Source organism: Pogoniulus pusillus, chromosome 24, assembly GCF_015220805.1.
Source record: "Pogoniulus pusillus isolate bPogPus1 chromosome 24, bPogPus1.pri, whole genome shotgun sequence".
In the NCBI taxonomy this organism is placed as follows: Eukaryota; Metazoa; Chordata; class Aves; order Piciformes; family Lybiidae; genus Pogoniulus; species Pogoniulus pusillus.
Genome location: NC_087287.1, coordinates 5,459,082 through 5,482,372, shown reverse-complemented (window position 1 = coordinate 5,482,372; position 23,291 = coordinate 5,459,082). Strand labels below are relative to the sequence as shown.

Sequence of the window (23,291 nt, the reverse complement as noted above, 5' to 3'; positions counted from 1 at the left end):
TAACTCTGTTATCACCAATATGGTTCTGTTCCACTACCTTACATTAAACAATTTCTCTTTAGAATTCACTCCCTTGCTTTCTCTAGCAGAGAACAGAATCAATAGCAGTGAGCAATGAATTGTAGTAACATGCTTACTCTCTCAAAGGACACTTGTTCTGTCCTTCTAGCACATTAGGCCCAAGGTACCATTTATCAAAGAAAATACTTACCCCCAGGAAAACTTTAATAGACTTAGAGCAAGTGGTTCCTGTAGTGCCACATGGAATGTTCTCAGTGATAACTCTGAAGGTTCCCTCATTCCCTGTGTTCTGTTGACCACAGTAGTTCTGAAACAGAGGAATGATGGTGGATGTTAGCTGTGCTGCGTGGGCATATGTGAAATGCAAGGGCCTTGAGTAGCATAAGAAGCAGGGGAGGGCTCTGTTACCTGGACCAGAACATATTCACAGTCTCCTTCAAAATCAAAGCGCTTGCCATCAAAGGTGGTGTAGTGCCCATCTCCATAAACAGAACAGGTTTGCAGGCAGGGTTCCTGGGAGCAGTGCCATTTTCTGTTTCTGCATGTGCTACACAAGAGAAAAGCACCCCAAATGTGAGAAACAGACACACAGATGCTAGAGCTATATGTATGTTCCTGCATATGCAGCCATCTGATTTTAAACTGTGTTAAGCCTACAGTGGAAAAAAAGCAACTAGATTTGCCTGTTCTCAGGCATGCAGCATGGCTCAAGAGCCTTTGGGATTGATCCAAAGACTGCGTTACTTCCTGATGTCGTGAATAGTTTGGATTAGAAAATACTTTCAACCTTTCACATTTCCAGATACATTGAAATGTAAGGATTTCCTGTGAGGGGAAAAAAGCTTTCTTGACTTGAATGAACATGACAACATCCAAACCATCTTCTTCTGACCATTTGCAATTTCTATGCTGTGTGTCATTGTCAAAAACAGACAGAATTTGACTTGTGGGTACTAAGTGGATCATCTTACACAGGATTCCTTCCTGTAAATCTTGAAACTGCTAGAGTGAAATACTATAGTTCACCTAAAGCTTAAACTGTTCTCTTTCAGATGCTTGACATAAATCTGGTGGTTTGTTTTTTTTTCACTGTGCTCTTACCAGTTGTTGCAGCCAACTCTGATTGATTCTCCTGGCTTGTAGAAATTCCCATTGTGAACACATGGACAATCTTCTGGAGCTATGCAGCGGCCTTTGCCATCTAACACTTTGTTGTGAGGACACACGCAGCCAGAGACACAGTGGGTTTTGTACTGTAAGGGCCATACAGAGAGCATGAGCTGAAACATTTCCCTGAAGGAAGAGTCCAGCTGCAGCTGGTAATTGTCAGAGATGCAGTGTGAAATGCTTTCAGCTGGGTATAAGGAGTTTGTACTTACACATTCCATATCTAGAGTCTGACAGCTCTTTTGGCATCCTGCCCCTATTACATCTCCAGTGGCATTGCTACAGTCAATATAGACCATGGGAGGTTTGCAGACTGAAAGAGAGAAGAGCCATGAGAAAGGTGAGATCACCAATGTGTTTGTTTCTTTGTGTCTCCTTAATGCAGATAAGAGGAAATAGAACAGCAAGCAAAGACTTCTTTTTGGGATACATGTACCTTAATATAGTGATTTTGACCAGAAACAGGAACTGAATATTGTTTTAAAGTCATACAAGTCTGGTTTTTTTGTGTTTATACTCATAAATTAATGTTCAGCTAGCTTCATGAAACATTTCCTTTCAGCAAAAAGAGAAACCTGAGAAAACAGAGATCCTGGTTTACTTTGTACTTTTGGGGTAAAGTGTTTTAGTGCTGTTCTTTTGTTTAAAACATGGATAATTTTCTCCTCATGCTCAGTGAGGTGACCAAATATTCTTTTCCCTTGTCACTTGTTTAAGCTGTCTGAAAGATAAAGCAATGTTCCTTTACGTTTGGGGATTAGCCAGCACATTACAAAAGCCATCAGTTCACTTTCTTATTGAATTAAAAAAAGACAAAAAGAAAAAAAAAAAAACCAACAAAAAACAAAGGGAGAAGTGGAAAGGGTGAGGATGGAAAGGGAGAATTAAAGATTAAGTTACCTGTTTCAGGTTTCTCCCCACTGCAGCTCAGCTTTCCATAAGAGCAAGTGCTGTAAAAAGAGAATAGATATGTTTTTGCTTTTCCTGGCTAAGTTGCAGCTTGTTTCTTAATGAATTTGAAATACTGACAAAATACTGTGTGATGAAACAAAGAAATTGTGTCCTTTATCAGGGTATTCTGTACCATTCAAAGATATTTTATACTATGGAAGAGCGAAATAGAAGAGTGCTCTGTATAAATCCAGGTTTACTCTGCCCATTTCCCTAGTTAAAAGCTGTCCTTCAGAATAGTTCCTATTACATTCATATTTTATACTATGGAAGAGCAAAATAGAAGAGTGCTCTGTATAATGCCAGGTTTACTCTGCCCATTTGCCTGGTTAAAAGCTGTCCTTGAGAATAGTTCCTATTATGTTTATATTTTATACTATGGAAGAGCAAAATAGAAGAGTGCTCTGTATAAATCTGGGTTTACTCTGCCCATTTGCCTGGTTAAAAGCTGTCCTTCAGAATAGCTCCTATTCCATTCATAACCTGTAATGGGATTAAAGCATCTTTCACCAAAGAACAAGAATTTTACAGTCATGGAGAAGAAAATTCTGTGTACTGGGGAGTGAGTGACAGGGTGAGAGTCTGGCTGTTAGCCAAGGCTAATCCACCACAGTATGCTTTATTGAGCTCTTACAGTAGTCTAAGTGCAATCTTCCAAACAGTTTTTGAGGACCTGTTGGAGTTTTATAGAACAATTCTTAGAGAGAGAAGTGCAGCTGATTGGAATGGATTGGATAGTGTGAGTAGACTTTTATGGTAGCCTTTATCCTATCTCACTCTTATTTACTTGTCTCTTACCAGACAATGCCGTTATCATGGATGACTTCTCCAGAAGACAGAGGTGTTCCCTTGTAGTAGCAAGGACAGCTGGAAGCAGGCACACATTTCCCACTGTCATCCATGTAAGTTCCATTTATGCAGGTGCAACCATCAACTGGGACAAACTCGATGTTGCATGTGACATCAGGCTCGCTCAGAGAGCGGCAGGTGGGTTGGCAGGAGTTGATGTAGTAAGAGTACTCCAAGGATTTTGGACACAGCTTGGTGTATTTTGCTAAAGAGTGGAAAGGTGAGTTACATTTGTAGTCCACTACAGAATCAATGTGGGTACAAATGCAGTATTTAAGGCATAAAGTATATATGGTAAACACAACAATGTGCTTTATTGATGCCCTTGGTAGTGACATGATTTTTGTGGTACTGCTAGAGCAGAATTTTCTTCTGCACATGAATAAAAACATATTGTCTGGGTTAAGAGATTAATATTTAAACATATAATCAGTTCTATTCATGAGTAATTTGTAGTTTTATCCCTGCATTTCTATTTTCATTTCTTTTCAAAGCCCATTGACAGGCACCCCATTTACTTTATTCCTAGTGCAAGGGCATTGAGGTGCTTCTGCTGATTCTGAGCAAGTGATACAGCAAAGCCTCTTCTTTATACTTCTCCCTTCTTACTGCTTGTCTTTTATGGTATTCCCTTCCTCCACAAATTCTTGGAAGTCAGCACCACTGAACACAATTTGCTGTGGGAATCCCTTTGAGCTGTGTGTGGGTTTTCTGGGTGATGGTTTTTCAAGAGGCAAAGAGATGTAGAACTTACTGCAGGCTTTGGTCCTCCACCCAGTGAGGAGAATTCCTTTAGCAGCGCAGGCCCTGGCGTAGCTGGAAAGGGCAGCACACATGCAGTCCTCACTCTTCTCACAGTTACACGTGTCAAACATGCAGTTCTGGGAAAAGGGGTTGGCATATGGTCAGCAGATTGTCATGTCAAAGCCCCCACACTCTTAGCAGTTTTGTGTTCCTTAGTGAGTGTATTCCCTATGCAGAAGTAAATGCCTGGGTTTCATTTGAGGATTCCATTCTGCACTTACAAAAAAGATTATTTGCATGGCAAGAGGATAGAAATTTTATAGTGCCTTTGTCTTGCTCTTTTTTACTTTCCAGGTGTTGATAGATCTCCCAGTTTGTAGCCACTCTGCTGTGTGTACTTAGAACAAGGAGAGGGTATTTGATGCCACCCAGCTTTTAAGACTTAGACTTAGGAGCTTGAGCTCTCTATATCAGAGGAAGGAGGAAAACCAGAACTCATTTGATTGCAGGGTCACTGCAATTCCATTTGTCATTCCAGAAGATGATTGTTTTGCCAATCATATGTATTTCCAGCAATGGGGAGACTCTCTACAGTCCCCAGGCAGTACACTCCAGACCTTCATCACTGTCAATTCCTGAAATATTTTTGTTCACATCTTATCTAAATCTCTTTGCTCCTTCATACACACATTTCTTGCCTTGTCCTTGGAATATATAAACGCCTTCTGAGAGCAGATCAGAGCAGCTAAGCAAAATGCTAATTAAGATTCTGACTACAGCTTTCTTTATATCTCAGGAGGCTTTGGTCCTTTGATCTGATAAGGAGGTCAGGGAAATCCAAGCTCCTAGCTTAGGCATTTAGCTTTAACACCTAAAAGCATGGGTAGCAGGGCTATGCCTGCAAGCTTATCCTCCTGGGAAGGAAAAGAAGATACCCTTACAAAAGAGTAATTATAGTGACTTGCAGATAAAAATAAATCCTTGGCTTGAAAAGAACTATCAGGAATGCATCTCCTCCCAGCTGGCAAGTTATTCTCTCAGGTGTTACTATCAGAAATTCCAGTCTGTTTTCTTTTAAATGGGCAAAAAGTTAAGAGCTAAGTACCTTCTGATAAACTTCTGGATTCACTGTAGAGTGACATTCAGCAAAAGGTCCCCTGGCATCAGAGAGCAGTCCACACCAGTGCTGAGCATACTGGTCTGTGAATTGAAAACATAGCAAGAATTGTTACTGTATTTCATTCTGATCTTTAAGGTCCCTTCCAGCCCTAATCATTGTGTGATTCTGTGAGTCTCTGAACTCTTGTCTCAATGCAAGTCTCCTTTCTGCAGAGAAACCTCAGACTCTTAACCTTACAGCACAATTCAGCTCTGTGTTTGCTGAGACAGTCTCTCACTTCATTTCTACTGAAATATAAACTCCCTGCAAAGTGAATCCTCATGGTGATTGTCATGGAGTAAACTAAGACATCCTTGACTGAATTTAGAAGAAGGATCATGCTGTGAATTAAAAATCCACTGGTTCATCTCAGAAGAGTGGCTTGTGAATGCTCAAAATGTACAGATTTCTGTGCTTGAAATGGAGCCTGAGAGCTGTGAAGCTCTGAGTGTTAAGTTTTGTTCTTCCACAGTGAAATGACCACAAGTCCAGCCATCAGTGGGGCCAGGCACAGCTTTTTTTCCTACATGGCTACCAGTCTTTTCCAGAATGAGTACCTCATACCAGGCTGGATGAGGCCTGTTCTAGTGGGAGGTGTCCCTGCCTATGGCAGAGGGTTGGAGCCGGATGATCCTTGAGCTCACTTCCAAACTAAATCACTCTGTGATTCTATATGGTGCTTAGTTTTAGTTTCCCTTAGGTAAGCTGGCAAACCTCACTTGCTTTCTTTATCCAAAGAAATACTTTTGAAGCTCTAAAATGTTATTCTAGATATTATATATTAATTGAAGTGAGGAAAACAGTGTGTGTGCAAGTGGTCCACCATTCTTTTCATGGAATCATGGCTAAATGCTTGGTGGTTGGTCAGCTTATTCCTTCTTCCCACCTTAAAAGAGAATGGAAGAGTTTACTGCATGTTGAGCTTACCATTTTGTATGCTGACAGTACAGGGGTCCTCAAAGGTGTTTTTGGCATTAGGGCAATCAGCCCGGATCTTCCAAGTGTTGCCAAAAGCAGCTGAAGTGCCCTCTATTACACCACTGGTGGTTTTGAAATCATCTGTCTGCACATCGTTGAAGTTTCCACAGAGACCTGAAAAGAGTCAGACGAGCTGTGAAAGTCTTCTGCAGAGCAAAGAGTACTGATGAAGGCAGTGCTCAGGATATGATCACTTACCACAGGTCTGCCCTTTATGTGATGGGTCTAGGTCTATATACACTTGCATGAGAGGCACCAGCTGAACCTCTAGCTGAAGGCCAAAGTTTGTTTCCAGAATGATGAAGAAAGATGATGGTCTGAAGATCGTGATGTTTGCTGAGGACATAAGAACATAGAAGTTATAATTTCATACAAGATGAGCAGTTGGAACACCTGCTTATTATCTAGAGGTGTGCTACAGCTGTGTTTCATATAGGATCATAGAATTGGTCAGGGTTGGAATGATCATCTAGTTCCAACCCTCCTGCCATGGGCAGGGACACCTCACACTGGATCAGGCTGGCCAGAGCCTTAAACACCTTCAGGGATGGGGCTTCCACCACTTCCCTGGGCAACCCATTCCAGACTCTCATGCTGAACAATCTCCTACTCATGTCCAGTCTGAACCTACCCATCTCCAGCTTTGCTCCATTCCCCCCAGTCCTGTCACTCCTTCATAGCCTAAAAAGTCCCGCCACAAGAAGGTCACCTGGGAGCCTCCTCTGCTCCAGCCTTCACAACCCCAACTCTTTCTGTTTGTGCTCACAGCAGAGCTGTTGCAGCCCTCTGAGCATCCTCCTGGCCCTGCTCTGGACACTCTCCAGCATCTCCACATCCCTCTTGTCCCAGGGGCTCTGGAACTGGATGCAGGACTCCAGGTGGGGTCTCAGCAGAGCTCAGGAGAGGGGGAGAATCTCCTCCCTGGATCTGCTGGCCACACTTCTGCTGCTGCAGCCCAGGCTCTGGTTGCTCTCTGGGCTGCATGTGCACACTGCTGGCTCCTGGTGAGCTTCTCCTCCAGCAGCACCCCCAAGTCCCTCTCCTCAGGGCTGCTCTCCAGCCAGAGATAAAATATTTTTTAAAAAGAGCAATATTGCAGAAGTCTCCCAGAGGAACTTACCTGCAGAGAATGGCAGCTGTGTGTAGATCATATTCACAAATACACTGCCAGAAGCTTGGATCACAATGTTCTGCCCACAAGAAAAGACAATGATTACCAAGCACTTTAAAGCAAGGCAAAACACTTTCCATCTATTTTCTGGCTAGGATTGTCCTGGATTCGTTGAAAAGAAGTGGGGAGGAGACTGTGATAATGTTCTGATTGCTGTACTGTCTTTAATCTTTACTACTCTGGTCTACTGACTGTCCAAACAAACAAGCCCAAAGATAACTGAAGGAGAGGAGACTACTAGGAACTTGACACCCAAAACACCTACTTTTTTTCATGTTCAAATGGGATTAAAATATATACACACATATATCAGATTTCCTCTCTGTTGTTAGGTACCAGTTGCAAAGCTGTGTGTTAGGTGTCACCATTTAAGACTTACAGTTTGTCCTCCATTCAGGCTGACAGCTATACTCTTCAGGCATGTCTCGGTGTCAGACAGGCCACACTTGTGGATGTCTCCCAGGACACTGAATTCGTTGCTGTCACAGAGCTAGAAGAAGAAAGTGAAATATCTTGTTAAAATAATGTTTTTAAAATATAGGTTAGAATATTCAGACTTTCAAGTCTCCAGGACATTCATCTGTGACCTGAGCTAGATTATGTAGTCCTGCTCTGGCAGGGGCATTGGACTCCATGATCTCCTCAGGTCCCTTCCAACCCCTAATATCCTGTGAGCCTGTGATTATTGTGTGAAAAAGATTCATACTCAAAAGATGTTATTAGTAAAGTAGGTCTTCTAAAATACTGTTTCTTCTTTTTCTCCCTGTTCATATGGTCTTATATGTATGTGGACAGTCACCAAGTCACAGAATTAAACAGGTAGGAAAAGATCTCTGAGATCATTTGGTCCAACCTATCACCTAACCCTTGTAATTAACTAAACCATGGTACTAAGTGCCTCATCCAGCCTCCTTTTAAACACCTCCAATGATGGTGACTTCACCACCTCCTTTACAGTGAAGCATGCAGAAGGCTGATTCTAAATATGCTACTTGGTGTAATGAAGATTCAACTGAAGACAGCTGAGATGCAGAATCACAGCCATCTTGAAAGGTAATGTTTAAATTATGGGCTTTTTAACCTTTTCTGTCCAAGTTTAGAGGCTTTCTATACCTCCAGAGCCCCATAGAATCTAATTCTCTGTGTTGGTGCCCAAAAGGTAATTTAAGATATGTGTCTGGTCTGTGCTGATGTTGTGGCTTGAGCCTAGTGCTGGTGAATCTGAAAGCGTCATTGACTTAGCCTGATCTATTCCTGAATTACCTTCATTCTAACTCATTTCTGGCTTTGTTATTCACTCTCTTGGTGACATTCAATTCCAGCTTTTTTCTTTTTAGAACAGATTTTATTTCATATAAATTCTTTATGAAAAGTATTTGCCCCTCTCACCCAATGCAAATAAACAACCTATACAGCCAAGGTTCTGAAAGCTGCAATTCTGGAGTCATTGTTATGATACACCTGCATTTAAACAGAGCTGTAGCTGAGACTATGACTCAGAATTCAGTCCCTGCTAATCCAGAAACTCCAGGAAATCAAAAAGGAATTTCTGAACATCATCAATTGCTAATTCAGGTTTTAAAGTACATGCAGGATTTAGCTTTTTCTTTCAAACTCTAAAATCTGTCTTTCCCAGGGAAGATCATTTGGAAGGTTGTCTTAATGAAATAACTCCTCTCATTGAATTCTGTATCGTTGTAATTCCATTACAAATACTGTTCATAAATAATCCATTGGACTCTATTAACTGTGACAGAAAGGGCAGTACCAATGGATGCAATAAACACACTGCTCATAAGGAAGCAGTTATAAAACACCAGACATACAACATTCAATTAAAAGCTCCATGGGAAGCATTGGAGGTTGTTTCATTCAACCTAAAGACTCAGTGCAGTTCTTGAACCATGATATAAGAACACAAAAGTGCTATGATACATTTATTTTGCTATGATACATTTATTTAGTATAACCCTAACTGAAAGGCCCTAGAAATCCATTTCAGGATCCATGTTGACCCTCTAAGTTTCAGAAGGTTGATGTGATTGCCTGTAGCTTTAATTAAACATTATTATGTATATATATATCACCAACACAAGAGAGACAGAGGAGGCCACCAAGATGAACTGAGGGCTGGAGCACCTCTCCTGTAAAGACAGGCTGAAAGAATTGGGGTTGTTCAGCCTGGAAAAAGGGAGACCATAGATCTACATTTCAATATCTGAAGGGGACCTACAGGAAAGTTGGGGTGTGACTGTTTAGAAGTGCTTGTAGCAGTGGGATGAGGGACAGTGGTTTGATACTAGAGCAGGAAAGGTTTAGGTTGGACATCAAGAGGAAGTTGTGCACAATGAGGGTGGTAAAACACAGGAACAGGCTGCCCAGGGATAAGGTTGAGGCCCCATCCCTGGAGGCATTCAGGATAACGGAAAACTTTTCCTTTAGCAAAGATTGTGACTCGTTTTTACCTTGGTTAGGACATAGCTGCAGTCTCCAAAGAAGGAGTAATGTTTCTCATCAAATGTGGAAATGTGAGAACCTCCTTCAACACTGCAAGTTCCAGGGCATGACCGGGTGATGCAAGACCATTCACCTCCGACACAGGTACTGAAATGGAGAAGACATTTAGTAACCTTGGTTAATGCAAGCATAAATGAAATAGAGTCATAGATTCAAGCAGCTTGGAAGAGACCTCCAAGCTCATCCAGTCCAACCTATCACCCTTTATTTTGAACACTTCCAGGGATGACAACTCCACCACCTCTCTGGGCAGCCCATTCCAAGATAAGAGATAATAAGGGCAGCTGATGTCTCAATTTCCCTTCTGAAGCATTGCTAATTCTGTTAAGGAAACCAACACCTTGCCTTGAAAACAGAGAATAATTGCACCTATAATTGTAATAATTCTATATATGTAGCTCTTTATTCCAGTCTTTGATCAGAACCTGACATCTCTTCTGCCTCATGGGAAGGACAGCTCCTCCTTTCCACTAGCATGGCTTGAGTTTGAAGCATGTGTAGTATTTCTTGGAATATAGCATGCATGATGCTCTTGGATTCATAGGTGGGGGCCTTGGCACACAGTTAAGTAATAATACTCCAGTAATTAGAACAATATTTTAAAATATTGATCAAAAATGCCTCTCAAATGTTATCTCCCACTCTGTCTACCACAACACATCCCTAAGTGGCACATCCTCAGTATGCTCCACATAAGTGTCTCAGTGCTGCAAAGGATGCAACACAGGAGGTCGCATTTTTAAACACCTCTGAGATTTGAATTTGATTGTCTCCTTTAATTGATTGATCTTCAAATGGGAGTACCTATATCTAACCCCAAATTTCTCTTTCCAAGTGTGAGGAGAAAACAGGTGGATATATCCAGCAATAGAACAAGGGGACACAGTCTCAAGTTGTGCCGGGGGAGGTCTAGGCTGGATGTTAGGAGGAAGTTCTTCACAGAGAGAGTGACTGGCATTGGAATGGGCTGCCCAGGGAGGTGGTGGAGTCACTGTCCCTGGTGTGATACTGTAAAAGACTGGATGAGGCATTTAGTGCCATGGTCTAGTTGAATGGATAGGGCTGGGTGATAGGTTGGACTGGATGATCTTGGAGGTCTCTTCCCACCTGGTTGATTCTATGATCCTCTAGAGAACAGATGGAAGTATCCTCTTAAAAAACATCTAATTGAGCAACTTCAGTTCATAAGTAGTTCCTTGTTTCTTTTTAAAATGAGATTAGATTTCCCCCACACACACCCCCCTGTCTTACCATGATCTGCATTTGGATGAGAAGGAGGCACCAGGAGCATAAGTTTCCCCTTCATAGGTACAGTGGCAGGCTCTGCGGGGAATGCAGCCAGCACCATTGATGTCATCAAATACAGTTCCTAAGGAAAGAAATGGCCTGTTACTCACTCTGTGCACTGCAGAACCTGCTTTTCTGCACCTGTCTGCCAGGTGCCTGAAAGCTTTTTCCATTACTTCTGTATTAGACAGAAAATAAATAGAAAGCACTTCAGAACAATGAGATGGCAGCTATGTAAGGACTGAAGGACTATATTCCACTGAAGCCTATCTAAAGGGTGATCAAAAAGAGACCTCTAGGGAAATATCTTCCTGTTATGGCTGCCATTAGAAGGGAATTAGGATTGAAGTTGCTAGGTAATGAGGTGGAGTAGATGAACCATTTGTAAGACTGCCCAGGGACATACTTGTATAGTAAATATTTTTTGATTATCTAAGAGGAGTCAATGCTATTAAACAAACAAATGATGGTGAATTCTGTGAGCTATCAAGGAGGATGGGCAGAAGAGCTGTAAGGGGTGGAAATCCTGCCATGCAGCCACTCACAACAGCAGCAGTTCTCAGCTCCAGAAGTAAATGTGCACAAAGAGAACACCTTTGCATCTATTGTTTGCACTGATGTTCAGTTCTCACACATAATTCTCTGAAGCCTCAGAGTTTATGAACTGCCCAGTGCTCTCTCAACTCCTTGTTTAGGCATACAGCACTGGATAGGATGGGTTTGGTATTTGGGGGATCAGCTGCAGCTTTGCTAACAAAAGAGGTTATAATTGTGGGGGGAAAAGTGATTAAAAGTTACATTCTTTGTATTAACTGAATGTGGATGCCGAGAACAAACTTCCCTTTATTGTTGGGAGTGAAATACCTCATTCTTAATTTGGTCATTAAAGAATCACAGAATCATTTAAGTTAGAAGAGACCCTTAAGATGAAGTTGAAGCATTAAGGCAGCATTGCTAAGTCCACCATTAAGTGCCTGCCTCAGGCACAGCTGTTGTTTAAAAGGGCATTTTAAGTAATCTGAAGAGAAATGATGCGAGTGCATCAAGGAAGAAATAATGCTGATTGCTTTGATGATAATGACAGCAATGGTGTGATGGCAATATAGACTGGGAAAGTTGTTAAATGCATACAGGGAAGTGTTCCAATTGGTTTGGGCTATGAGGAGAGGGCAGAAAGCAAGTTTACCTGGAGGGCAGACGCAGCCATCTGTGCAGTGATCTTCACAAAGTTCAGAGCGTTCCGGGTTGCTGCACGTGTCCGAGCAGGGTGAGCCACACTCCTGGTATTGCATGTTGAAAGGACACGATTTGGCTGAAAGGAGAAAGAGGGTTATAATGCTGACTTCTCCTCTGGAATGTTGAGAAAGCAGATTTTGCAGTTTAGGATGTTTTCTGTCGCGATGCCATGGGGATTCCTAAGGCAAGTGGAGGCTGCAACTTCTTCCTAACATCCAGCTTGACCCAACCCTGGCAGAGCTTGATGCTGTGTCCTCTTGTTCTGTCCCTGGGTGCCTGGCAGAAGAGCCCAACCCCACCTGGCTACAACTTCTTTTCAGGTAGTTGTAGAGAGCAATGAGGTCTTCTCTGAGCCTCCTCTTCTCCAGGCTCTTTCAGCATCTCCTTGTAGGAGATGTTCTCCAGCACCCTTACCAGCCTTGGTGCCCTTCTCTGGCTTGCTCATACAAATTGAATCTGTTAGTAATGCAAAACTCCCTAAGCTTCCATGTTCCCAGGGCCTTGAGTATGCTCAGCTTGAAAGTGATTTAATGAAAATCACATAACACCTTTAAACAGCTCTTCTCTTCAGGAAAATATGGGGGTTAAGTCCCTTCGTGAGATACTTACGACACAGCTCTGAGGTTCTCCAGTTCAGAGGCTGTCCACCAGCATGAGCACACTGCCTGGAGTACTCAGCAAAGGTGTTGCACATGCAGAAGTCAGCCATAGAGCTGTCACAGTGGCAGAGGTCTTGTATGCAAGTTTCAATGTAGTCCTGAACGTTCACGAGAGCATTGCAGCTTGTAAATGCTTTGCTGGTTAACACTGTCTGACAGATAGTTGCCTAGGAGGGAGAAGAGAGAGAATAAAGCAAGTGTTCAGAGAAATATGAGGCTAAGACATGTAGTGGAACAAACCAAATGTCCATCAGGTCCAGAAACCTGTCCAATGGTAGCCAGAAGCAAATGTTTAGGGAAGCATACATAACAACAGGGCAAGTACACAGGGAACTCATTTGAGCAGCTCTCATGCCGTGTATCTTCTGTTACTTTAAGCCCAGGTGACTTCCCAAGAATTATGCAGTGTCTTTTTCTTAACACAGCCTCAGTCAATTTCTCTTTCATCAAAATATCCAGGCTTCTTTCAGAGGGGGAATGCAACTTTATAGCAGTCATTTTGCCAAGTAACAAATGATTACATTTAGGGGGGGGGGAAATAAGCCTTGCTATTCCCAACTCGAACACATTTCCTCCAAAGACAGAGAGAGTTTGTGTTACACTGAGGAAAACAGAGAGGGAAAGGTGCTTACAAATTCAGATGAACAGTTCACTGGCACAACAGAAGGAAGAGGATCAGCACACTGCTCCGTGGGTCCATCCATCTTATGCATATTCCCATACTGCAAGTGAGTCAGTTTTGTCTCTGTAAAAAGCAATCCAGCTGTTAGAATAATATTAACTGCTTTACTGGCTCTGGCATGGAGCTATTCTGTGACACTATGACATGAACAGCGATTACCAAACAACGTCTCCTGAATAGGAAAGGCAAAAGGAGATGAAGAAGGTGTTCAAGGAACTGAGTCTTAACTATTGAAAACAAATAGGGAGTTGCATAGGTCTTAAAAACTATTGAGAAGAAATAGCAAGTTGCATAGGTCTTAAAAACTATTGAAGACAGTAGGATGTTGCATTGGCCTGAAAAAATACATTGAAGACAGATAAGATGTTACATAGGCCTTAAAAACTATTGAAGACAAATAGGATGTTGCCTAGGCCTTAGAAGCTCTACCAGTGATGGGAGCAGCCTAATACATGGCAAAGCTCTGACTCCATAGATGGCTGACATCACGTCATTACATAAAGCAGTTATACAAGCACTTATCACAACCCACAACCTCTGATACTGCTTTTTATCACTTACTCCCTGAAACAAATTCACTGTAGAGTGGAATCCCATTGAAGTCCCCACAAAGCCCACAGGTTTGGTTGGCATACTTCTTATCTAGCTCCACCTAAAAGAAAGGAGGAAGGAGAGGTTGGTTTCACAGCAGTGTTAGTGTTGATGCTTAGGAACACAGCCTACATCAATATTGATTATGTACTCAGAATCTGACCTATGGAGGCTGTGTGGTGTGGTAACTCGGTAGGCACTGCTGGGGAGGTCAATGACTACCAACAAAACCTTGGTCTAATTCTAGCCCTGGGCCTATGAACATCAGTGCAATGCCAGGTCTGGGATCTGAGGAGTACTTCACTGTGAGGTGGGAACGTTACAAGTGAAGGAACTGTTGATCCTTGTAACTGAGGTTCTAGTGATCCTGAGCTGAGCTTGGTGAGAAAAGAAAAAAAGAGAAACTGGGAGAAGATTGGAAGACAAACAGAGCAGTACATTGAAAACAGTCACAAATCCAGAAGTAACTAATGCCTGCCTGGCTGGTTGAGACTGCAAAGATATAAACTCTTTTCTGTTTCAGCCATGTTTTGGGCTGTTTTCTTACCAGAAGGGCATCCTCTTCATTCCAAAGGAAGGTCACTCCTATCTTGGCAGAAACTTTTATGTAGTTGTTACTTTTCTCCATGAGGACTCCCATATGGCTGTAAGGCATGTGAACCCTGGAGGGGGAGGAAGACCACCACAACTCAGCAGGGATTGGGACAGAACATCCATTGACTATCCACAGTGATCTCTTTTTTCATTCTCTTTGAGAAGCTTCCACAGGCAGAGGTGAGGGATTAGTAACTACGTACAGCCAACACAAGCTGGTAACAGTTTCTCTGCAACTGTTTCTCATTGTGCAAATGCAGCAGCCTTGTTTTCCCAACTGTTCTTTTGGGCTGTGTCTGATAATGCTGCTTTCCCAGTTAAAATGTTGGCCTAGGACTTTGGTTGTATTGTTCAACAAAAAGTGCTGGGAGGTTCTGTTTTGCAGGCAGTGTGCTTCAGGATATTGCTATTTACACTTTAAAGCCCTTGATAATAAAGGGATAGGCTCTCGAGGCTTTCTGTGACATGAGTGCCATTCACAAAGGTGTACCCAAAGATAACCTTTAGACTAGCTGGATGTACATAGCTGCTGTAATACACAGCTCACTGTGGGATACCTGCCCAAATATTTACCCAGCCTTTTGGAAAGGTTTCACACCCTATGCCAAAGTTGGTGCTGCCATTGCTATCCAGACAGAAATTTCCAGACTAGCTCATTTGAAATGAGTGCAGGTGCAAGCTGCAGTCACTGCTCAACCTCATCCTGTTCAGTGCAGGGACACAAACTGTTGGAAGTTCCTCTCAAAGATCTTATTCTGGTAAAATGAATGCAAACTAGAAACTGAAAGGGTGGACTGAATCCAGTTTATAGACTCAGTTGTATAACAGTAGGGGAGCACCTGGGATATAGCTCATCTGAACGAAATGGGCTCAGGGATAACCTCTTAGCTCACTGTCAGATGCCTCATTTTTGGTGATACATCAGGAAGGAGCTGAGCCTTCCATCTGCTTGGGGGCAGTGTGAGGTCTGACAGGGGAAAGGGATGCTCACTGAAGAGCAGTGCTAACAGTTTCAAGTTATGGACTCACAGTTTGCCATCCAGATGGACGGAGCCACGACTCAGCTCAATCACTGCTCCTTCCACCTTCATGATGACGTGGGTGATTACGGTAGCGTTTTGTGCCATCGTACGCCTGATCTGGATGTTGAAATCCTCATAGGGAGATTTGCAGTTGGAGGCAAAGATGTAATTGCAGACCCCAGGGAAGTAAAAGATGTCCCCATCAAAGGTCTTGTAGTGGAAGTTACCCCACGTGCTGCACACACGGCCATTGTGAGAGGGGTTTCCAGCTGTGGGTTCAGAAGAAGCAGTAAGAATCTTCTCTCATTTTCTTTAAACGTTTTTCCCTTCAGGTACTTCCCTCCCTCTTTTATTTCATTCACTTGTCTCTGTTCAAAAAAAGCCCATCCTCTGTTTTCCTTCTTGTCAAGCTATTTGTTGATCAATCTGTTATTTAGTTAGTTGAGTTCTCTTTTCTGTTTAATCTGTTAGACCCTCAAGACTGGAAGACACCCTCTGGGTTGCAGTGCCCACTGCTCTGCTTCTACTGACAGCCAGATTCTAGAAATCCTTTCCTTTAAACATTTTAAAGTCTCACCATAAAACCATTTTAGAACTAGCTGCTAGGGAAGGCCACTCAGAGCTCTACCCTTTGAATGGCTGCAAGACTTTACACCAGCATCTTGCAAAATGTTTTCCCATCTCACATATCCCAGGCTGGTCTTGTGCTAGGATTTACACTTCACCTTGAAGGGTTTCCTCCTCCCAACATCCAGTGTAGAAATCACTTCTCTCTTTCCAGCCTTCATTTCCTTACAAGCAGGTTCTCCTCTCTCCCTGCTTATCTTCTCAATCCCTCATTGTAGTCCTTCTAAACTTATACCTATGCTGCTTAAACACAGAACTTGACCCTAGACCCTAGGTAAGGTGTCTCACCAGTGCTTTGCATGTGTTAATATTGCTCTCTCTTTACTGAGAAACTTGTGCATGATTCATCCTAGTATTATTTGTACATATATATATATATATAAAAAATATTTTATTACACATAAAAATAATATATATAAATACATAATATAATATATATAAATATATAATATGCCATGTATAAAGTATATTATAATATAATATATATACATAATACACAGTGTATAAAATTTAATGTATTTTATATAGTAATGTGTTTATATATATATATAAAACAATAGTAATAAAAGTATAATAAATAGAAATAAAAATGCTCAAAATAATTCCAGAGGGATAACTAAAAATACACAAATCATATATATTACATATAAACATACAAAATATATTGTATATAAATATAGTAATGTATAAATATACAAAGTTATCCATATATTACTAATATGCTCTCTTAATGTATGCACATACAACTATATCCATACATTCATATATTAATTTATGCATATACTCTGTTAATACAATATATATAGTTTATATGTATTTTAAATATATGTTTATATATTATATTTTTCCCCCCAACTCTTTTCTTACAGCTGCATCATATTAACAAAACACAGGCAGAGGTCATATTTAGACTACTCTTTTTACCTGTTCAACTGCCTGATTTTCTTGTTTATCTTTTATTCTGTGAGGCTGGAGCATCTCACACAATAAATTAGTCCCTTTCCTTGCTCCAGCAATGATCAACAAGACCACAGATATCTGAGCCATACTCAGGGTTTAACTTACCCTTTACTTTCAGCGTGTTTTGAAAGGGTGGAATGATTTGCACTCCTTTGGATGGTGGAAAAACTAGAGGGGGGATAAAAAAAATCAAGTTTAGTCTGAGTAGGAGTCCTTTAAAAATGGACAGAGATTGCCTAGTGGCTGTAGTGACTCCTACTGCTGGTTACACTCGTGTGGGAAGTGTCCACCAGGGTTTATTGGTGGTTTGTAGCCAGTGCTTTGTATTCTTTCTGTGTGTTTCACCAGCAGCCAACCAGCACCAGGGAGATTTTTCTAAACCCCAATTTAAATTCTGTGAAACTTTAATTATGTGCTTTTCATGCAAGGATTTCTACTAGTAAGATCCAGCCATGTGATTCTGATGTCCAAATCCAATGTTTTCTCTTTGGATCCGACAAGGAAAGGGATAGAATGCTTAAAGAACCTGCAGTGTGAGTTTCTTATCGTGACAGTCTGAAGAACTGATGCAGTTTCTCTCTTGGAAGTTTCAATATTGCAGAATTTGATAACTTCCAAACTTTAAATTGTACAAAATCAGTCATTGGCTTCTGGGTTTAGACCAAAAAAAGTATCACCAATCCAAATATGTCAATATTTTATCAATACAGGCTGGGGCATGAGGTGGTAGAAAGCAGCCCTGTGGAAAAGGACTTGGGAGTTCTGGTGGATGAGAAGCTAGACATGAGCCACAATGCAAATCACATCCTAGGCTGCATCAAAAGAAGTGAGGCCAGCAGATTGAGAGAGGTAATTCTCGCACTTTGCTCTGCTAAGATTTCACCTGGAGCTCTGCATCTAGTTTGGGAGCCCTCAACATAAGAAGGGCATGGATATGGTCCAGAGGAGGGCCATGAAAATGATGAGAGGGCTGAAACAGCTGTGCTATGAGGACAGGCTGAGGGACCTGGGGTTGTTCAGCCTGGAGAAGAGAAAGCTCCAGGGAGACCTTAGAGCAGCCTTCTAATATCTGAAGTGGGCTACAAAAAGGCTGCAGGGAGACTGTTTACCAAGGCCTACAGTGATAGGAAGAGGGGCAATGGTTTGAAATTAGCGGAGAGGTAATTTAGGTTGGATGTTAAGAGGAAGTTCTGCACCGTGAAGGTAGTGAAACACTGGAACAGGTTGCCCAGGGAGATGGTTGTGGCCCCATCTCTGGAGATATTCAAAGTGAGACTCAACAGGGCTCTAGGCTATCTGATCTAGTTGAGGTTGCCCCTGCTGACTGCAGGGGGGTTGGACTGAATGAACTTTTGGGGTCCCTTCCAACCCAAACCATTCTCTGATTCTATGTGCTTTAGAAAGACAACCTTATTTGGTCTTGATGTAAGGATCTGAAGGGAAAGCACACACATCCTCCTTTGCCAATCTGTTCCAACCCATAAAGGCACTCACTGTTACTAATTTGTGGTACACTTCCATTTTGGGCTTATCACTGTTGTAATTGCCTGCTAGTGACCTCACAAATTGTAGATTGCAGGGCAGGCTTAATGATTAATTGTTTCAGCCTGTCATCACTAATACACCAGTCAGCCTTGCACTGAGCCACTCTGATTTTCTCTGTGCAGCTAAGGTGTTTGCTCTGTACAGTTATGATCTTGGAACACTTAATTATTACCATGTTTAAGGCAGTTGCAGTTAGGGTAGGCACAGAGTTTTTTTTCTTCTCTCCTGAGTGCTGCAGTCATCTTGACAAGGGGTAAGAAAATGCACCTTTGATTGCCTTCTATCAAGTGCCTTGGTGATATGTGTGCACACACACCCCTCTTCTGAAAACACGCTATCAGGTAGAAGCTATGTACCTTTCATGAAGGCACAGATTAGATAGCTCTATCATGTCAGTGGACCAGACCCACTGGGCAAGAGCTCAGAGGAAGTTCTCCACTTGAGACCAGTCAGAGAATGGCTGGGAATTGGATATGTGATGCAGAGGATTTCTCTCTTTCTGTTGAGGGTTTTTATTGGTAGGGGGAGGAAAGTGAGGGGAAGGAAGGGATGTTCTAGCTAGGAATAAGAAGATTCTAGTAATTTTATTGTCTATCAATTTCATTTTATTGTCTATCAATTTCACTTTATTGCCTATCAATTTCACTTTATTGTCTATCAGTTTCATTTTATTGTCAGCTTAATTTTATTGCCTATCAGTTTAAGTTGGGACCAAAATATTAGATACTCACATTTTTGTCCCTGCAGGACCGATGGAGAAATAGACTTTGATTTTGTTTGTGGTTCATCATTCTGGGCTTCCACTGCAGCAAAGAGAGGGGAGAAGGAAAATGTTAATGTCTCATTTTCTTGAGTTCTCTCATCTTTTCTCAGCTCTGTCTGTTTAAACATGCAGCAGTCACTATATCAAAGATCAGCAGAGCTACGTTTGTCTGCAGGAGGTCAGATTTGCATCAGGACCAGCGCTACATGCAAATACCATGGCCATGTACCGCTCCTTCAGCTAATAAATGACTGCAGGGAAGTCATCCAAAACATGCCTGTGATAATTTGAGCAGATCTTTATTCTGTTATTGCCACAGCACCCCTGGATACCCTTAGAAACTTTCCAGATAAAGGACTTCATTTTCTTAGCTTTTATGATCACTATGTGCTTAAAGCATCAGCAAAACCCTTTGTCTAGCCAGAGGGCTTGAAAATAGGTCCCTTTTGTACAGGAAGAATTAATTTGAGAGTTAGAGGACTGATCTTTGCCCTCTCTTACCAGAGAGAGCCAAAGGTACTCTGTTTTACATTTCCAAGCACTTTTTTGCAGTAAGAAATAGGTCTTTCCAGTAGATACATTTTGCCCCAAAGCAAGAATTTTTGTTTCCAGCCAAGAATTCTTTTTCATTCCATTCCTCTGCAATATCAGAATAAGAATACACACAAAATCTGCAGGGCTAGAGGGTTTTTTTATGCATGGCTTAGTGAAAGATCATCAGAGAGCAAGTTGCAGGGAAGGCTGTGCTGGCTGGAGAAAACCCAAAATGCAGATTCACCTTCTGCTGACTCCCCCCCAGCAACAACAGCAGCCTGTGCCTGCCTAGCCAGGTCTGGAAGTGTTAAAGATGAAATCAGAGCTTCAAGGAGCTCCCTTATCCCTTCCATTTTGTACCAGCTTGTGGTGGAAGGACATTGGAATGAGCTGCCCAGGGAGGTGGCGGAGCCGCTGTCCCTGGAGGTGTTCAAGCAAAGCCTGGATCAGGCACTTAGTGCCATGGTCTGGTTGATTGGCTAGGGCTGGGTGCTAGGTTGGACTGGATAAGCTTGGAGGTCTCTTCCAACCCTGTTGGTTCATTCTGTGTGCCCATTTTTAAGCTATGAGCCATTCACTGCTTCTGGGCTTTTCTTCTCCACTGCCTAGCCTCAAGGAGTTCTTCTTTCTCTCTCTATGCAGTGTTTGACTCCAACACTGCCTCATGCCATGTGCGTGGCAGATTCCTGTTTCCATGGCATGGTGTGGCAATGCTACTTCTAGTCTTTTGATGGGCTGTCCTTTGACACTACCACTGCTTAACCCAAGGTAGTATGGAACTACCTGGAAGTAGGAAGAAGTAAAACAAAACAATAGGATCTATATCTTAGAACAAAGTGCACTTAAAACTAACAGTGCTGTCACCTTGAACTTGAAGGGAAACTAACAACCTCCAACCTGGTTGATTCTATGATTCTAAGTGAAGCATAAGTAAGAACAATATTTGCACTCATCTATGACTATCAAGGTGCTCTCTTAGAACATTTGGAGCAACTCCATTTCTATTCACCCTATCAAAACCCAACCCTGAGCCCTGAGCTTTTTTGCACCTTCATATGCAAGAACAGATGAACTTCTGAAGTCTGTTGTCCAACAGTTTTCAAGTAGAATCCCTCCTTTTCCCAGTACTGCTTCATCAGCACTAATAATGCATGCAGACAGACACTACTGATTTATTCCTTCCTAAAGCCACCTGTGCACCTTTTGGGTGGTGCATTTAGGAACACTGCAGACATCAAAAGCCAAATGCAACTCTTGAGGCGGTTTGGTAGAAAGGTGAGTCGCAAATGAGTTCCATTCACTAAGTTCCACTGAGTCCAGTGGAGCTGTTCCACATTTTGACTGGAGAAAATAGGATGAGAGCATGGACTACAGTAGAAATTTTCAGGGCAGTTAATTGCCTCTTCTGAGGAAGGAAAATATCTATAACAGTAAAGAAAGTCCTGCATAAAGGTAACAGGTTCATGAGCTTCACAAAGCCAAGAAGAGGGAAGGAAACAAAAAAACCCCTTTCAAACTCCCAAGCAAGTTATAAATTCTTTAAACCAGCAAAACTGCCAAGCAGGCAAATCTTCCTACCTTTGATGTGTACGAAGGCAAGTGCTAGTATTGATATCCATAGTGGTATTCGTGTCCCACCACCTGTGCCCATCTTCTGGAAGCCCGGTAAAAGCTACCGAACGCCCTGCCTCTGAGGAAATACCTGTCTGCTCCTGAGTCTTATATAGTCAGAGAGTAGGTTTTGGCTCCGTTCCCAGATTGTTTCACAAGCTTCTTAAAAAGGTGGGGCTTGAGACATTTTAGTTTTCCTTTGCAGGTGCACAGGTAAACAGAGGATGCTCTGACTTTCCCTCGGGTGTTTGCTCTCTAGGAGGAGTCTTCTATCTACAGATCTTTGATGAAACATCAAGAAGCGAGGAGGAAACATTTTTACTGAGGCTCAGTCTTCCCAAATTGTTATATATTATGGGATAAATACAATTTAAGGGATTTCTGCATGACTTTTTGAGCAGGAGCTTGGAATGAATTTCTTCATGTTGGAAAATGTCTCCTGCTTATGGCAAATGATGGCACTTTACCTTCTCGAAAGACCCCAAACCAACCCCAGGAAGTTCCATCTGACAGATACTTAATGAATTTGCACCTGTCTGTGTAGCTCCATTTGCCTGTGAAAATGGAGAAATCAAACTCCACCCAAGGCCAGCATTTATCCACTGGCCAGACACAACATAGGACCAGGCAGTGAGAGCCCTTCAGCTATGGATCTTTCTTGGAGAGTCTCTTCTCCAAGAGATGAATGCTAAGGCAGCTGCTTCCCATCTGAGTAAACATGTTTTTCACCACAACAAAGCAGACTGATCTTCCCTACAATCCAAAAAGGGAAGATTTCCTTGATGAGTGCTGTTCCTAGAGGCACAAAAAGACTGATTTGCCAGAATGTCTTTTGGAATGTTCCTTTTCTTAGGAACAATGAGAGAGTGAACAATGTTGAATGAATACATGAACATGCTGATTTACAGCTACAGTACCTGGGTGAATTAGCTTTTGATAGTGTTTTCCTCTGGGATGTAGAAAGCTTCAGTCTTTCAGTAGGAGGACATATCCCATAATTCCATGTGGGACCAAACAGTGCCTGCAAAGAACTGTGATGCTAGGATGGCCTGAATAAGAGGACAAGACATAGTTAGGTTTAAAACTGGGAATGATGTCTGGGTGAGGTGAAGGTTTTGCAGGGATGGTGAAGGTCGCATATATGTTGCCTGCTGAATTTCCATCACCGATGGTTGTTAGGAACAGGTTAGAGAAACTCCTACCTGAGAATGGTCTCAGTGTGGTTAATAGTGCCCTGGGGCAGGGGAATAGACTAAAAAGACCATTTGAGATGCTTTGAAATGAGATTTTCTATTACTTTTCCTAAAAATTAATGTCTGTTCTCTCTGTTGGTGTGATGGTATTTGAGGAAGTAACTTCAACATTAAAAGATAAATAAAACTTACTTTTCCCCCCCTTTTTTTGTTTCTCTCCTCCCCCCAACAGAAGCAAGAACAGATTCTGTCCTTCCAGAACATTTCAAAAGTACAACTGGTTATTCTTATTTAAACAAAAGCAACACAACTGCAATAGAATTGGAAACACTGAGGATGAGAATTGGTGGATTTCAATCGTGAGTTACAGCTCATGGACGGGTAGGTCTATAGATTTAACCTTAGTATTATTTAGCAAGGCAAAGAAGGT

General features: G+C 42.0%; 1 protein-coding gene across 1 annotated transcript in view; it reads right to left on the bottom strand.

The window, feature by feature from the left end:
- LOC135186350 (mucin-5AC-like) overlaps nt 1–21,708 on the bottom strand; it is a 50,961-nt gene extending 29,253 nt beyond the window's left edge. The window contains exons 1-23 of the mRNA XM_064163996.1: nt 21,636–21,708; nt 19,492–19,563; nt 17,321–17,383; nt 15,636–15,897; nt 14,560–14,674; nt 13,983–14,073; nt 13,372–13,484; nt 12,690–12,906; nt 12,031–12,156; nt 10,809–10,926; nt 9,506–9,644; nt 7,420–7,530; nt 6,990–7,059; nt 6,068–6,205; nt 5,819–5,983; nt 4,838–4,932; nt 3,743–3,869; nt 2,938–3,193; nt 2,089–2,138; nt 1,401–1,501; nt 1,123–1,274; nt 430–568; nt 212–328 (exon numbers count right to left, since the gene is read on the bottom strand). Coding sequence (XP_064020066.1) covers nt 212–328; nt 430–568; nt 1,123–1,274; nt 1,401–1,501; nt 2,089–2,138; nt 2,938–3,193; nt 3,743–3,869; nt 4,838–4,932; nt 5,819–5,983; nt 6,068–6,205; nt 6,990–7,059; nt 7,420–7,530; nt 9,506–9,644; nt 10,809–10,926; nt 12,031–12,156; nt 12,690–12,906; nt 13,372–13,484; nt 13,983–14,073; nt 14,560–14,674; nt 15,636–15,897; nt 17,321–17,383; nt 19,492–19,563; nt 21,636–21,708 — 2,910 coding nt within the window. The remainder of the gene's footprint in view (nt 1–211; nt 329–429; nt 569–1,122; nt 1,275–1,400; nt 1,502–2,088; nt 2,139–2,937; nt 3,194–3,742; nt 3,870–4,837; nt 4,933–5,818; nt 5,984–6,067; nt 6,206–6,989; nt 7,060–7,419; nt 7,531–9,505; nt 9,645–10,808; nt 10,927–12,030; nt 12,157–12,689; nt 12,907–13,371; nt 13,485–13,982; nt 14,074–14,559; nt 14,675–15,635; nt 15,898–17,320; nt 17,384–19,491; nt 19,564–21,635) is intronic.
- Nucleotides 21,709–23,291: the final 1,583 nt, after the last annotated feature.